The following is a 16241-nucleotide window of genomic DNA, read 5'->3' as shown; positions in this document are numbered from 1 at the left end:
TCTAGTCCTCTGACACACATGTACAGGTGGTAGCAACATAACGTGTACTGACAGATGCATTGAAGCTCTGACACTAATCTCATGTATTCCCTTTATTGAACTGTACTAGTTATTGCAATCAGATTAAGTCACATTTATAAAGCAGACCATCCAGTTGCACTGAAACCGATTATATTCATTACATAGTTTTAATCACTGTCCGGTGAACTGGCAAATCCAATCAAAGCATTAGTCTTTAATTAAAAAATTCAAAAGAAATATTCCGACAATAGCCAAGCAATCACATCACAATGCACAATTACCTAAAATTGCAATTAAAAAGCAGTTAAAAAAATCACACCTAATCTTTAACTATCCATATAATACAAGAAGCAACAAAGGGCAACAGCATCAAAGCAGATTTATCTAACACTATAAATTCAGTCAGAAGCAGAAGCTCTAAAGTACACTAGCTGAAGCAGGACAATAAAAAATACTGAGCATGGAATACTTTTAATCTCTTCCATTAATATTCATTTCCAGCTGCTTATAATAGCAGCGCCTCATGGCCAAATCATTAGAGTTTTACATCTGGGTTGCAAATGACACTTTGATTGGATGTAATGTTCAAATGGTCCTCCCCACTGTGCCTCCGTCAAGTCTTCTGCAGAGAGGTGTCCCGTAGTGCCAGTGGCTCACTGTGTGTGCTGACTCAATGTGTGGTTCTGGAAAGATGAAAAAAGGATACATGCATGAGGGGCAGACTAATAGAAAGCATGCCCAGACCCTCCTACTCACTACCCTTTATGCAGAGTTCTACATAAAAGCTTCTCAATTATTACAAAACAAAATGCAATAAAGAAAAAGTACTCATAAGTAACAGCTGCCAATATGACACATTCACTTTGTACTGATAGATCTGTTAATGCTGGCATGAACTTAGGAAAAAACATTTTTTTTCTACCAACCAAGTACAGCCTTTAAGATTTTCAATACATATAGAGAAAATGGTAACATGTCATGAGAAAAATCTGCCTTCAGCTATTCACTTAATTGTAACAATTAAAACAAAACTGTATCACTGAGGGATCCCTTCCCATATTTTACTCTTGATTCTCACTAGTCATTGGTAGAAGTACTGGCAGAAAGAGACACCAGATTGTGACACACACTTTGCAATCCAAGGAATACTTCAGCAATAACAGCTGAACCACTAGTTCTGGCAACAGGGTAATTTACACTGCAGAAAACAAGCTGGATATGTCCCCCAGAAGTTCAATCTCTTTACAGAATAGACTATGCTGCACATCTTTGTGAGCAGTCCTCCTTTTTTTAGTAGAGCTGTAACCACCACCTGCAATCACAAATAGCTCTTTTAGCATAGGATGGAGACATTACAGTCCAGTCATGCCACTTTGTGTAGAAGCCAAATAAATCCAGAAGCAATTTCAAAGCAGTATTTTCAGTGCAGTACATACCCATAAATTTTGCTTGCATACTACAGCCCTAATCCTGCAAACATGCATGGACGTAACTTTATCGCATGAGTAGTCAATAGGATAATTTGTGCAAATAAAGGTATACTTGTGCATAAGCCTTTGCAGGATTGGGGCCTAAACGTTTTCAAATTTTGCCAAAATGCCTACCAGTCAAAATTCACACATTTCACTTCATGCTAGTTTTAATTTACTAATTTCTATCTCTCTAGTAATAGAACCATGCAGGTCTCCCAAAGAAAAAGGAAAAGTTTCTAAAACCCTAGCTTAATTTTGAATTAAATTATTTATGTACAATGTATTTCAAATACATGGAGATATTTTAACTTTTCATAAATCATCTGTTCCTTCTAAATTATCTACTGTTACATCTCAATCAGAAACAAATGGGTCCTCTACTTCATTATGGCAATGGCATCTGTCTAATGAAAATTGTCTTGTGGAAATAGTTAACTAATGAACCTTCCATTCGCAGCCGTAGTCTCTCTAGGTAGCAGTGACCCCATTTAAAGCTGGTATTATTTTCTGAACTGTGCACTCCCAATAACTGACCACAAGGTGTCAGAAGTGCTGTTGAGTTTCTAAATCATGTCAAAAGTTATCAGCAATAGATATTGTGGCAAGCAGATTCTTACGAAACTCTACACAATGATCAGTCTTTCAACATGACAAAAGATTAAGGAAACGGAGGAAGTGTTATAGTTTAAACATGCATAGGATGATACTTTGTGAATTAAACAATCTGATAAAATAGCAAAATAATGGCATCTTGCTTAGCATAACTATAGCCCATAGCACAGCTATTGCATGCCCTGAATATTGCAACAAATTAAGCTAAAATATTTGAGATCCATAACCAAAACTACTGTGTAGAGAAATGGAAAGCTTACTAATGTACTATGAATCACATCTGTAGAATGTAAAAAGAAACTATATTTTTTGCTTTTAAGTGATTTAACATAATCAAGCATAAAATCTGACAGTTTGTGACTTTTTTAAATATGGAGATATTACCAATCATACAGAAGAACAACCTTTGCAGTGCTGCATGTTATTCACAAAGGGAACAGCAAGTAACAAAGTTATGTAATAGGACTAATGTAGCTGTATAGGGTAACAGCAACACGGATAAATGAGCTTGCACATCAAGACAATTGAAAAGATTTTTTTTTTAAAGTTGAAGAATACACACATATCCCCATGTTCAAACATGTTCCTGAGCATTTTAACCATGGCTATTTCTAGTGCACTTCATTGTAATTCTATTTTTAGATCACCCTCAATACCAATAAAAAAATGCAAAAGGTTTACCATCCACAAATTGAAGCAAGGACTATTCATGGTAGACAAATCCATACTTATTTAGGCAGTGTCATTTAAAAGATAATGCACAATCAGCACTAGATGCAGGGCGCACAGTCTACAGTCAGGGTACATGATTTCAAATCTGTGTGGCTGCTGCACTGATTACACCAGGCAGGTCAATAAAGGAATGGTATGTGACTCTAAATCTGATAATGAAGCATTCATTGTGAACCCTCCCTCTTCAAACATGGGTTAATGATATGTTCTGCCACAGATCTAATATAAAAAATAGAGTGTTTTGGTGAGCAGAGTCTATACAAAGATGCAAACAGATTATGCCCCAAACTAGCAGCTGTATGGAGCCGAGGTCATCTGTTTTCAAATAAAGACTCCTATACTGAACATAATACACAAGCCATCAGTCAAATGGATCAGATATACATTTTCCATATGCAAAACTTGATGTCCTGGGGAAAATGCTGTTCCCCCTTTCCCCTCACATGTATTGCAGGCAATTGACATGCTGACTAATCCCAGCACCAAACAGTTAACATATAAGGCCAAATTTTTAAAGAGCCTCAAAAATGCCCTTACAATATGTATGGGTCTGTCTGTGTATACTAAATCCTTCCTCCGTCTATGAGAAAACTGAATCTACAAAAGCGAAATGGATAAAACTTGCATGCACAAGTGCCTGAGAGTACTTGACTGTGGGGTTTCTGTACATGCAAAGAGCTAACCCTACAAATACCACAGATGCATATTTGGAAGGCCTATGGGAATGTGCTCATCTTCTGTATTTCCAATATACATTTTTACCTGCTAAATATGTTTCAGACCACAAAAGTGAGCCACTCAGTTAAAGCATTACGACCTCCAACCCACACTACCACTCACCAGTAACATTACATTTCTTTTTTTCCTGCCTAGTCCTGAGGTGTGTGTTTGTGGCTTATTGCCTCTGCATTTTGGTAAGGCTGAAAACTGGCTATGTTCAGTCCTTGCATTTTATAACTTTGTTCCCCAGCGTGAACATTTTTAATCCAATCATCACATGTTTTTGAGCTCAAATCTTTTTGATGGTAGCCATTTTGCAACATTTTGCACGGCTGGCAACAGACAGTGTACCAAGATGACCAGATTTTCAGACCAAAGCAATTTAAACCTTATCAGTACCAACTTCAAAATCTATTTCAGACCTTTGGGGAAAATGTGTTAACCATATTATAAATGAAAAAAATGACAAGAGGTAGAGAAATAAAGCACAGGCAGTAAGAAAAGCCATTAGCACATCTTAAATTAGCTAGTAGAGATCCCTTTTCATTGCACCCCTTTGTACTAAAACTGAACTATTACACCAGGTAGGCAGAAGTGTAAATTTGAAGCCAGTGAACACTGTATATTTCCCAATATATCAATATTAATGCTATACTTCTGCTAAGTAACTGTTTGTTGACCAGCTGTGAAAATTCTCATTTCCTACCAATGGAGGGGTGGATTAGAACTGCAGTGGGAATCAGGATTGCTTCAAAGGGTTTTTCCAACACAGCAAGTTACACTTTACCAAGAACAACATAAAACAAACTATAACCGCCCCCCCCCAACTTTAAAGGTGACCTGCAAAAGAATATTGAAGCAGTCACAGACAATTGTGCTAAATCTTCCTCATCTTCCAAGCATGCCCTTTGCGCATGGTTTGTGTGTTTGGTGGTTCGGGGAGTAGGGCATAATGTATAAACTAACCATTAAAAGAAAAGGAGTACTTGTGGCACCTTAGAGACTAACAAATTTATTTGAGCGTAAGCTTTCATGAGCTACAGCTCACTTGCTCACAAAAGCTTATGCTCAAATAAATTGGTTAGTCTCTAAGGTGCCACAAGTACTCCTTTTCTTTTTGCGGATACAGACTAACACGGCTGCTACTCTGAAACCTAACCATTAAAAGCTATTCTTTACATCTCCCATTAAGTCCTTTTACCAGGACATGGTGCACTACCGAGACCTCAGCATACATCATTCTGAGACATCATGGCAAGTGGAAAACTGCAGCAGCACTAAGCTAGCCTATCAAGATAAGGTAAGTCACTGCCTCAGTATATGAGAAGGTTGGGAGATTTAACTGATGCCAATTCTGAAAGCCATGTCAGATAAAACTGGGCATCATCCCTGGGCCCCAAGAGTGCCTGAATGCTTATGTGGTGTTTTCTACTCGCTGTGGCATCCCCAATCATTCTGGAACTGGGTGACTGCTTTTGTGGACAATAAAAAGATTTACTGTAAGGATTAACTGGCATACATGCATTTAGTGATTGCTCCCCACAGGATAGTTAGTTGGGGACATCAGTGCTTGCTTTGGTGGTTGATTCAAGCTAACTTTGCAGCACACCTTGAATGAGCATGTCTTTGTTATCATATGTGTACATGCTGCATTATAATCAAAGCACTTGCACAGCAACCTCTATTTTCAGAGCACTTCATCAATAAGAAGGGAAACAGCATCTACAGCATTAGAGCAGTAGAAAGAAACTCTTACAAGCTGTATAAGGATTGGGAGAACCACCTCAAAAAAAAAGCAGCTCACGGTGGAGCAGAGCTACAAGGCTGGCACACAGGCTGGGAGTCTCCCACACTGCAACCAAATTCCCTGCCAATAAGTCACAGGTGTACTTCACAGGAGCAGGTGAAAAAAATAAAATGCAACTGCAAGGGGTGTGATGATGGTTTGAGGCCACAATACATCCAATCTATGGTGGCATTGTGCATCTGTTATGTATTTAGTACAAGCTGTTATAGATATCTATACATTTGAGCATATACACCTAAAAGACTTCTGACAAACAGAAGCATATACACTTCTGACAAACAGTTGTACAGGCGTGAAAAGATGGCACAACAAGACTGGCAATATGTGCCCTTCTTGAGTGAAATTCATAAGCCTCATAGCCGTTTCATACACAGCCTGGAACTCTGATTAAAGGTTATAAAGTCTCTCACTCTAACTCCCATTAAGATGAACAGCAACCTCTCCTCAAATCATTCCAACAGAAATTATGCAGATAACAGATCTGTCTAACAAACAGCAACATGAAACTCGACAGGTGTTTAGCCCATTGGATACCCATGAATATGAGCATGCCTAGGTATTTCTGAATAGAAGTGGATAGCAAGTATTTTACTGCCCACATATCTCTTTAATTCAGCCTGATGAACACATTATCATCTGGCCAGACAGCACACCAGGTTGCACAGAGTCAGGGTAAATGGAAGTCACTGTAGTTACAGGCAACAACACAAACTGTAAGTGTTTACTGATGCTGCAAGAACACAACTGCATGATCTTGTGACATCTAGGTAGATAATGCCTATAAATTATTGTATTTCTCCCAACCACAGAATCCTCCAGTTCTCTGTAAGAGCCTCATGGATTCTTCCCCTGCCATTTTCTTCTCCCTCCTCCAATGCTTGAGGCCTCATGCTACCATCCTGGTAGCCAAGGAGGACTGCATAGGACACCTTTCAGAGTCAACCACCACCCATCACAGAGCAGGATACTAGCGGAGCAATATGAAGACCTCCTTACTCTCCACGTTCCCTCACCTACCCTTAATGGCATTACAGGGGTCAGAGAATACCCAAAAAAGAATCCGTTATTGAACAGCATTCAGTTCTGCTGGTGAGAGTCACATGCACAAAAACCCTCACCTTCCAGATCAGCCAAGAGTAAATCCTGCTCCTCAATGCAAACGCACACAAGGACCCACCTGGAAACTCTACAAAAAAAGTCTTGACAAAAGCAAGCCAGGGTGTCTAAATATCTAGGAAGCACCATCTGTAATGTCTTTTTTTTTCAATCGCAACCTTTGTTAGACTGTCTGAACCCCAAATGATTCAAAACTCTCTCAGAAAATGTCCTTTTTATTTATGTATTTGTATTTTATACATTGTGGGTTTTTTTCAATTAACAACAATCCATCAATAAAGATCAAAATCTTTGTGCCTTGACTTTATAAAGAGATTAGTTTAGACAGAGGACACAAGAAAACCCTTGCCTCAACCATTGGAGATTATCGCTCCCTGTGGAAAAACAATGAGCCTTAAATTGGTGCTGAACTAACCCTAAACTTGAGAGGCATTCACGGATGTCATGACCAACAAGAGAGAGCACAGAGGAAAATCAGAAAACCTCTCAGAAGAGAAAAATCTGATCACAGAATGAATAGCTTTATTTTATTTTTTTGGTTGCTGCTCTCCCTGTGCCATAATACTCAAAAGAAAAATCACCTTTGCAGTTTGTATGTGCTTATTTTTAGAACTGTTTGACAATTATCCAAGGGTCTAAGACTAACAGATGGCCTGTCTTAAAGCCTCATATGTTCACTAGTTTGCACTTCTGACAAACAGTAAATGTACTCAAGAGTGTGCCATAAACAGAGCTGAATGAATACTCAGAACACAATTTAGTTAATACACTTCATTCAAACTGATAGTGGTAACCAATGTTTCCTGTAGAACCAGGTGTTAATTCCCCTTCCAGTTTTTTCAGGTAACTCTTATCCAGTGACACATATGTGTTTAGATCTTTGTTTTTCAGAAAATACAGTGTTATTTCTTTCCTTTCCCCTGATGTTTCCCCACGATATAAAATGCTTCTAACAAGCGAACTCCAAGTCATCATGGCACTCAATAAAAAAATTGTCAGGCAAGACAGGTTCACATGTTCCCATTCATTTGAAGAATCCCTTGAAATTGTGGTAGAGGCAAACGAAAGGTGGAATATCCTTTGTGAAAGGAAAAGTCTGCCTGTGTTACTGCTTCCTTCATATCTCAGAAATCTGATAACTTGCCATACGTCAGTCAGTCGCAGTGTTAACACACTTTTGGATTGCACTTGAATTAATGCAGTTAGAAGCCCCTGCTTTACAAATTATTGAACTCAAGAAAATAGGTTTGGAGGATCTTCACCAGTTAAAAAGCAAAGTTGAATATTTCAAATGAGAAATAAGAATTAAAGGGGTTTTTTTGCTTGGTTTATGCACCCTTAGGGCCAAATTCATCTCTCAGTTGTACCAGCAGAAAATGGAACTACTTCCAGTTTACATCCAGGTGAATCTGGCCCTCAATCTAAGTTGTCATCTACATCTCTGTGCACACTAGGTAACCAGAACAGAGCAGCTTGATTCTGCTCTTACTTACACTAGTGTAAACCTACAACAGGTCCGCTGAGTGTGTGGGTGGCATAAATGAGATCAGAATCAGGCTCATGGACTGTAGTCAATGGAAGGATTCAGAACTCATAAAATATGAACAGAAGACAAAAGCCTTATTCTATACACGTCAGTCTGCCATCTACATTTGATAACATTACCCCCTATGATGGTTTTAATCTTTATTGAAATGTATCAGCACATAACAGTGGTTTTTTAAAAATCGTAAAAGAAAACAGGAAAAAGTAACTTTTCATAATCTTTATTTTGTACCTGAATGGCTGGTGGGAATTTGTCTCAGTATCTGCTGGTGTTTCACCTCTCTACCTATCCTGCTCTACCTCTATATTCACACTCTTTTCATTTTGCTGTAACAATGTTCTTGCATTTTGATGACGACATTTTCCATTTTATTCTCAGTACCATATTATTACTTTCTCTGTGGTGTTTGCTGTAACTGGTGGAAAATATCATTTTATTCACAATTACATTAAGTGATTTATGAATTTCAAATACTTCCAATCCAGATTGTTTGTAAATAATCAGACTTTGACACCTCACCCATCACATTTTCAACGTTCCATTTAGGTCTGCCAACATAGTGGCATCCCTTCTTTCTAAAGTTTTCATCCATCAGTTTTCTTCTCTGGAAGCTCAGAAAAAAGAAGGGCAAAATAATCAAAAATTAATTCCTCCAAATACTTGTTTGAACCTGGCTCAGTCTCACATACTCCATTAAATATTTCACCAAAAAGTCTATGTGCTCCGTAGAAAAACCCTGGATAAAATTCTGTTGTGAAAAAGTGAACTGAAGCCCATGGGAAAATTTCTTTACCAGAGCACTTTGGAAATAAAGACCACTTGAGAAAACATTATGAAGAGATAACCAGAGCCTTCTCTCAGAGAGACTAGCCATAAACACTATGATTTACTCAGGCACCCAATGAAACAAGGGAGCTAATAATACTCGTCACAGGGGACTGCGTGCCCCTGAGAATTTTACTCACAAATGCAAATTTGCCAATAACTCTGATTTGCGGTCTAAACATGCAGCCCTACGTGCCTGGTTTGCTTGTTTGTTGCTCAGACAGGAAACCAGCCTCCAAAATTGTATTCATGAACCCAACATCTCAATTCAAAACTTTTCTAATCTATTGAGGCCATGCACTCACCTTAAAAGTGTCACAGACACAGACAGACACTCACAACACCTCTCACTGCACTATGCCAAAGACTTTAGCGGCAGTTCTGATGCTGATCTCTTTTTATCCATTCACAGGTCCAACTCGGCATTGCAGTATTTCAAAATCATTTGTGAGGAGGGAACTATTTTCCTGTAATCCTTGTTAGCTATTGTTTGCCAAAATATGTCACTGTGGATCATAGCTTTGTTGATTTATTTGAAACCTATCTGAAGCACATCTTGTTAATGTCTCTGTGATCTAAGGCAAATTACATTGCTGAAGCCAGTTAATTGTTCATTTCTTTGAGGGCTGGCATCATCATTACAGTACTCTTTGTGGTGGATCTTCTTCACACATGCAGTAATTCTGTAATTTGGTCTATAATCTTGGATTTAGTTGAGACCAGTGCTCGTATATTCCTTTTATTCTAAAAAGACTTACAGCCATAGGCACAGTTTGATTTCTGTATTGGAGGGGGAGGGGGGACAGCTCCAGTCAGGCCAATGGGCTGCATGTCGGGGGCAGCAAATTCTGCGCCTCTCCGAGGCTTGCAGTTTGTGGGGTAATGCCGCTTGACCCTCCCCACACTATGCCCACACTTATAGCAGGGGGAAAGAATTCTACATAGAACCTTTTAAACTCATCAGTTGAAATGCACAGACAAATAGACAAATGCACAGCTGTGCTGAAGGTACATTTCTATGGGAATAGAAACCAACAAACGCCAGGAAATGCAGCACTGAACCTAAAATGGTATTCTTAACCTGCTCAGTTGTTCCTCGGTGTCATAGGAGTGGCTGAACAACAGTTGATTTTACTGTAGCTCATTTGCTGAAAATCTTAGGTACAGTTCAGCTGAACATGAGGATAAGGAACAGAGTTTCAGCCTCAACTGTGAGTTTTAACACATTTATTATATTTGGTCACACACAATGTTAAAGAGACAAATTCTACAGTTTTCACTCAGGCAATGTCCTTACTGATGTCAATGGGAATTTAGTCTGAATGAGAACTGCAGAATTTGGCCCACTGGGACAAATTCAGCACTTGAACAAACAGGTGCAAGAGCACTGACTTCAAAAGAGTTATGTCCACTTACACCAAGGCTATAAAACATGACAGTTCCTTCATCTGCAACTTTTTTAAAAGCAGCAATTAAATTAAATCTCCATCTAATGGAATATTGATATGACAGACTTGGATCATGGATTCATTTTTCTTGAAGGCAGATAAACATGAATCTATATAATTTGGTATGCATGTATTGTTATATTTGATGTGATGCATCATCTTGGATATATTGGCTCTTTTATTACAATTAAGCACAATTGCAGGTTTCTAACTTCAAAGGTCTCACGTACTAAGGGATATAAACTTCCCCTAATAGAACAGTCTGTATGCTACCAAATAACAAGGCCTCAGTCCAAGAAGTACTTTACATGCCTCCTCTCCGCTAGTGTATGTGCAGGATGAATATAGAAACATACAACCATAATTGTGATCAGCATTCTGTTTGCCTGATTCAGCCAAATGAACTCAAAGGGGCTACTTGTGTGAATAAGGCAAGCAGGACTTGGTCACGTGTGTTTAATAATGGGGCCAAAATATTTCTGAGACAAGATGTCCCCACCAAGACACCACAAGACAAAACAGTGATGAGATATCGTCTTGATGGAATGTATGACAAGATGGCACAAAAGCCATGTACAACTGTATCCTTGAAAAGGTCCATTTTTCCAACTAACGCTGTCAAGTTACCATGTGTTGTTACTCTTAGGAAAAGCTGATTTCTTCATGATAGCCGCTTTATTTTAAAAAGCAATCACTACTGACACAATAAGCTCTAAACAGGTGTGAGGAACAAGAGAGTATATATATATAATTTGCATTTATATCCAAATTCCAGTTGTGTATTATCTATCTAAAACGATCCATGTTCTTTGGAGATGTTACAATAATTCTGTGTTGGTTAAGTATATATCATACAGAATATTGCTAAGCATTCCATTAATTTTAAAACTTGCAAAGACAGAGCAAGTTGTTACCTATCAGTCCATTAGAGTTTATTGTATAAATGCGGGTCACTGCACATATGCACCAAGCCTGTATATTAAACATTCCCGGGCCATTTTTGTTTAAGGAAACCAGACAATGCAGAGTAAGCATAATCTTCAAACAAATTATGTTTCCTGCACTATTTCTGCTTTTCTATTCCCTCACTCCGCCCACCAGATCCAAGCATCACACAGAACTATTTCCTCCCCAAATGTATTTTGTGACAACAAAGTATTTATTAAGAAACAGTATTTTATCAGCATATTTTGCAAACACTTTCAAACTATTTAAAGTTACTTTCAAAAAAGTGTATCGCTCTGGGGTGGCTCCAGTTTTAACCTGAAGATACAGTATGTCTATGGGTATATTAAAATTCTCTGAAAATAGATGGTTAAAATGGAAAGACTGACAGAGCTTTGGTGGCAAAAACATCAATGTTGAAACAACTCCACTGGCTAAATACAAACCCAGAGGTAAAAGAGCAAGTTACCGAGCAACTTTTTAACTGCTCCACCTCCTTTTGCTCTCTGTGACCCTAACTATCAGAGTACCCTTCTTCCTGACCTCCCACCATGCCGGCCTATACTATAGCCACCATCCTTCCAAACAATGAGAACTGGCTAAGAACTTCTTTGAAGGCAGTCTGTACTCTTTAAATCAGATGGCGAGGCTGCTGCTGAGCAATGTGACACAAGGCAAGGCGCTCCTTTCTTGTCTTCTCGGCCCAGCATCCAGGGATGAATATGTTATTTCCATAGCAGTCTCATGTCATGAAAGCTTGGGGAGCCAGAGCCTGGCGTTCAAACCCAAGTCTTTTGCTAGCCAGTGCAGAGATACCCCCAAAGCCTTTTAGTTTTTAAATGCACCTATTTTTACAATACTTTCTAATTGTAAAGGTATCTGAAATCCCCATGACCATCACAGCATTAGGAAATAACAGTATGACTGAGATCAATCCAGGATTTTCTGTGTCAAGTTTAGGCCTCAAAGCTAAAACACACACATTATTTTCAAAATATGTTGGGATAAAGAAGATGGTTACCATAAACTTATTATCTGACTGGGAAAAATAATATAGAGGACAAAACAAACAGTGTTTTCCCTCCCTCCAGCTGTTTTTTAAATCAAATCATTTATTTCTCCCGGATATAAATTTCAGATTTAAATAAAATCCCAAACCTTAACGATACCACATAGTAGAGTCTACAGCAGCATAGTAGCACTTTTAATTTTGGGAGGTGGAGGTTTAATGTGTTGTAGTGTTAACTATTAACCTTAAGTTCTATTGCAAGAAATAAAACCAATAAGAGGGCTGTTGATAATAGATGCAAATATCTAGCTATGTGTGTATCAATCTCATACACAGAGTTAAAAATACCTGGCCACTGAAAAGGATTTTCTCAGTCCACCAGGGTTTAGCTATGTTGAGATTGAGATGTTTATTTTTTCCTGCAGCAGTGTTGGGAATTTCTTCTAGAATATTTTGCCATCTTGCTTTTAAGTCAGCAACATATCTGTATATTTGAACACCAAGAACCTTATTATACATAGGAAAGCCCTGCAATTATGAACACAACCAATATTTCCCTCATCTCTCCCAAAAAGAACAAAACAAAACAAAAACAAACCCAAACCAGAAGTTCAAATACTGCTGGTCTGAATGCTACTGTAAAAAATCCAGAGGATACATTCATATTAACTATTTCAAACATATCTATTTGCATACAGACTGACGATTAACTGATACTGATGAATCCACTAAAATGTAATTCCAAGTCCACCAGCATCTGTCCTCTTCTAGAAATAAAATTAATGCTTTTCAGTACCTGTGAGGCTTTTGAATGTCTATTTCCAGTGATGTAAGGTTTGGTTTTAGTTCACTTGGCAAAAATAAATAAATAAATAAAATAAAAACAGCAAGTGCCTTTTCTTTTAAAAAGGTCAAATTGAGCTTTTTAAAGAACAAGCAACATTTTAGCAAGCCAGACAGGACAAAAGCCAATCAGATAAATGGCCTGTGTAATGATTTTAGAATGAAGGATGCCTCGGGTTTCTTGAAAGGGCTATAGTATAGGTCTTGGCACAAACAATCTGATATGTTCAAGCTTACATCTCTTTTACTGCAGACAAGAACTTCACTAAAATAGATAAATAATGAATGTGGCCAGGGATCTCTGCTGGTACTACGGCTGGTTCTGCAAGATGCTGGAACAGAAACACAGAATGCTCCATGTTTTTGTTATTAATGAATCCTTGTTCTCCTACAATAAACACAGCATATTTGATCTGAAATGGCTTCTGCAGCACATACAATATAAGTTTCAGCTCTCCAAAAGTGCCAGCAAATTGCAGAAAGATAAGTTACAAAGACGTACCTAATTTGCTGTGATGAATTGTGTGCATGCTTCAGTGATCAAAACTGCAGCTGAGACCTATTATATGTAATGATCTAGACGTTTCTTGTGAAAACACTCAGGCATATATTGTTATGTCTGGACAAGCAACCTAGTTTTGCTCTAGCAGCAAGCAAATGAAGGGACTGCTCTTTCAAAAGCATGCTACACACCAGTTTCCATGAGCTATTTAACCAGAGAGGTGGAACAAGCTCCAGTAGTTCCTTAAATTATGTGTATGTTCTACCCCTTCAAATGTACAACTCCATGATCCTTTAAAAATCTCAAATAATTTTTTAAATTATAACGACACCTACAGGAGGAACCAGAATTAATCAACTATTAGACCACAAGCTATTTGTTACAGTAGCCAGGAAAGAAACAGAAAATCACAGCAGTAGCTTTGTTAGATATCCCCTCTTCTTTCCACCACTGGATGGACAGAGATGTAGACACAGGGGGAGAATTTGTAGAAATTTGGAGAGAAAACAGTGGCTCAGTTTTATTAGAAGTCATCTAATTGCAGGTCTGAAGAATTTGCTACTTGAAATATAGTCTAGGACTAAAGTAGGGCTCTGACAAAACACCTCCATGCTGGGAAAGGGGAGGAGGTGCACTGCCTGAGTATCAGTACCAGGAAGTATTATGGTTCTCTAAGCCATACTACTCCTGAGTACTGGAGGGAAAACACTGGGTACCAGGACCTGCTACTCCTTTAAATGGACTAGCCAGTGCTCCTTCACAGTTTTATCAAGCTAGTCCCCTCACCAGCAGCAGGTGCCAGCTGTCATCCTCACAGTCTCACCTGCAGCTATCACCCACAGCCCCGCTATGGGTAATGGGTGTCTCCTGTGTGAATGTGCAATGGACGAAGCAGGAAAAGGGGTTCCATGCAGAGGCACGTATTATTTGACCCACAGAGTGAGATGATGACCTTATGATTAACATACAGGCCTGGGAGTTAAAGGATCTGGGTCTATGTCTGGCTCTGCCAAAAAAATTCCTCAGTGGGTTTGGGCAAGATACTTAACTGCCACCCTGATTTGTAAACTGGGGATAACATTGACCTAGGAAAGGTCCTGAGAAATTTAATTCATTAGTGTTTGTAAAACACTCTCAGATCCGCAGACAGAAGGTGCTGCAGAACTATACGGTAATTTTTTGTACATATCAGAGGTTTTCAAATGCGGGGCGTGCTTCCCCCCACCCCTCAGGGGGATCCAGAGGAAAGTTCAGGGAGGCGAGCAGCAATGCCAAGCGAGGCTTTCGACAGCCCTCCATGGCAGGGTGGGAGTACCAGCTCCACCCCCGACTCACCTGTGGGTCAGTGTCAACATCCGCTGCGGCTGCACCACTTTCTGCTCCCAGCATCCTCTGCACCCAGCATTGGCTCCGCTCCCAGAGACTGTTGCATGAGTCTTGCCACACCCTGAAGACCCGAGAGGGGCGGGGAAGGTATTGTGTCTATTTTTGTCTGGGTTGGGAGGGCACAACCAAAAACTGTAATTCAAAGGGGGGGCTCAGCTCACGAAGCCTGAAAACCGCTGGTATTGATGAGGATGACTGATAATATTTGTCCCTACAGAGTCAAAGCTAATTCTTCCTCCCCAGTCAGTCTGATTTCCAATGCTATCATTCACTGTTGAACAAAGTGGAATGAAACACAGGCTAGTGAAACTGTCTCTAGGAGCATGGCTTTTAAAGTACCATTTCATTCCTCTGCTGAGCTGCTATATTCTGTCACACTTGTAATTTGTGATAATGTGGTAGAGTGAAGAAAAGGTGTTGGTTAATTGTTGACATAACAAAATTAATTTTCCATCCATAAACTTTTTCTCCTCTCTCCTGTGAGCTCTGATGCAATGTTACTGACTGGCACCGCTGAAATGCCACCTTGCATTTCTCATAGTTAATTTCTCTCTAAATGTCATTAGTAATTGTTATTGCCAGACCAGAGAGTGCAATCTGGTCTTCCAGAAAAAAAAATCCACCTTTTCATTTCTTCTCCTGGGCCATCTCCATTTGGTCATGAATGGATATTTAATAGTAAAACAGTCCAATGTACTCTAGATGGGAAGACATTAGTATACCTGGAAGTGAAACACGCCTGATTTATTTATTTATTTTCATACAGTATGAATGGATCCTTATTCCACTGATATGAGTACAGAATTATTTATTTAAAGGTTTCTTTAAAACACTTATTTCAAGAGCACTACCAAGTACTATTCAAACAGAGTCCATAAGTTATCGAAGGAAAAAAACCTTTAAAGTATGCAAGCACGCTTTCCCCAGGATATATGTTAGGAGTACATCAAGTATAGTTTTTTGGGTAAGCAACGATTTAAAAATAAAATAAGAGTCTTTTCCATCAACCATATTGTTCTTTTTCTGTCATAAAAGGGATGTGGAAACTCAAATCTAGCTCTGAGCGAGATGAATTTATTACACCCCCCCCCACCTATCTAAGTACGCATATGGTCTCCCTCACTGTACTATTGGAAAGAGGCATGTGTGTTTGTGAGGGAAAACCAAACAGACGAATTTTTCACTTATTTCTTGAAGTGTTTAGATCCATGGACACGATCATCCCTTGTGAGTGAATTATATAGTCTAGGTCCAGCT

General features: G+C 38.9%; 1 protein-coding gene across 8 annotated transcripts in view; it reads right to left on the bottom strand.

Annotated features, from left to right (window-relative positions):
• Positions 1–79: 79 nt before the first annotated feature.
• The window catches only part of ZNF423 (zinc finger protein 423), a 326267-nt gene continuing 310105 nt past the window's right edge, over positions 80–16241 (bottom strand). For all 8 annotated transcript variants that reach the window (XM_075118370.1, XM_048816600.2, XM_048816601.2 and 5 more), the window contains one exon: positions 80–704. In XM_075118370.1, the coding sequence (XP_074974471.1) occupies positions 607–704 (98 nt within the window). In that variant the 3' untranslated portion in view covers positions 80–606. The remainder of the gene's footprint in view (positions 705–16241) is intronic.

This window comes from Caretta caretta, chromosome 12, assembly GCF_965140235.1.
Source record: "Caretta caretta isolate rCarCar2 chromosome 12, rCarCar1.hap1, whole genome shotgun sequence".
NCBI lineage: Eukaryota > Metazoa > Chordata > Testudines > Cheloniidae > Caretta > Caretta caretta.
The sequence above is the reverse complement of the archived record's forward strand: the minus strand, read 5'-3'. Positions and strand labels throughout refer to the sequence as shown.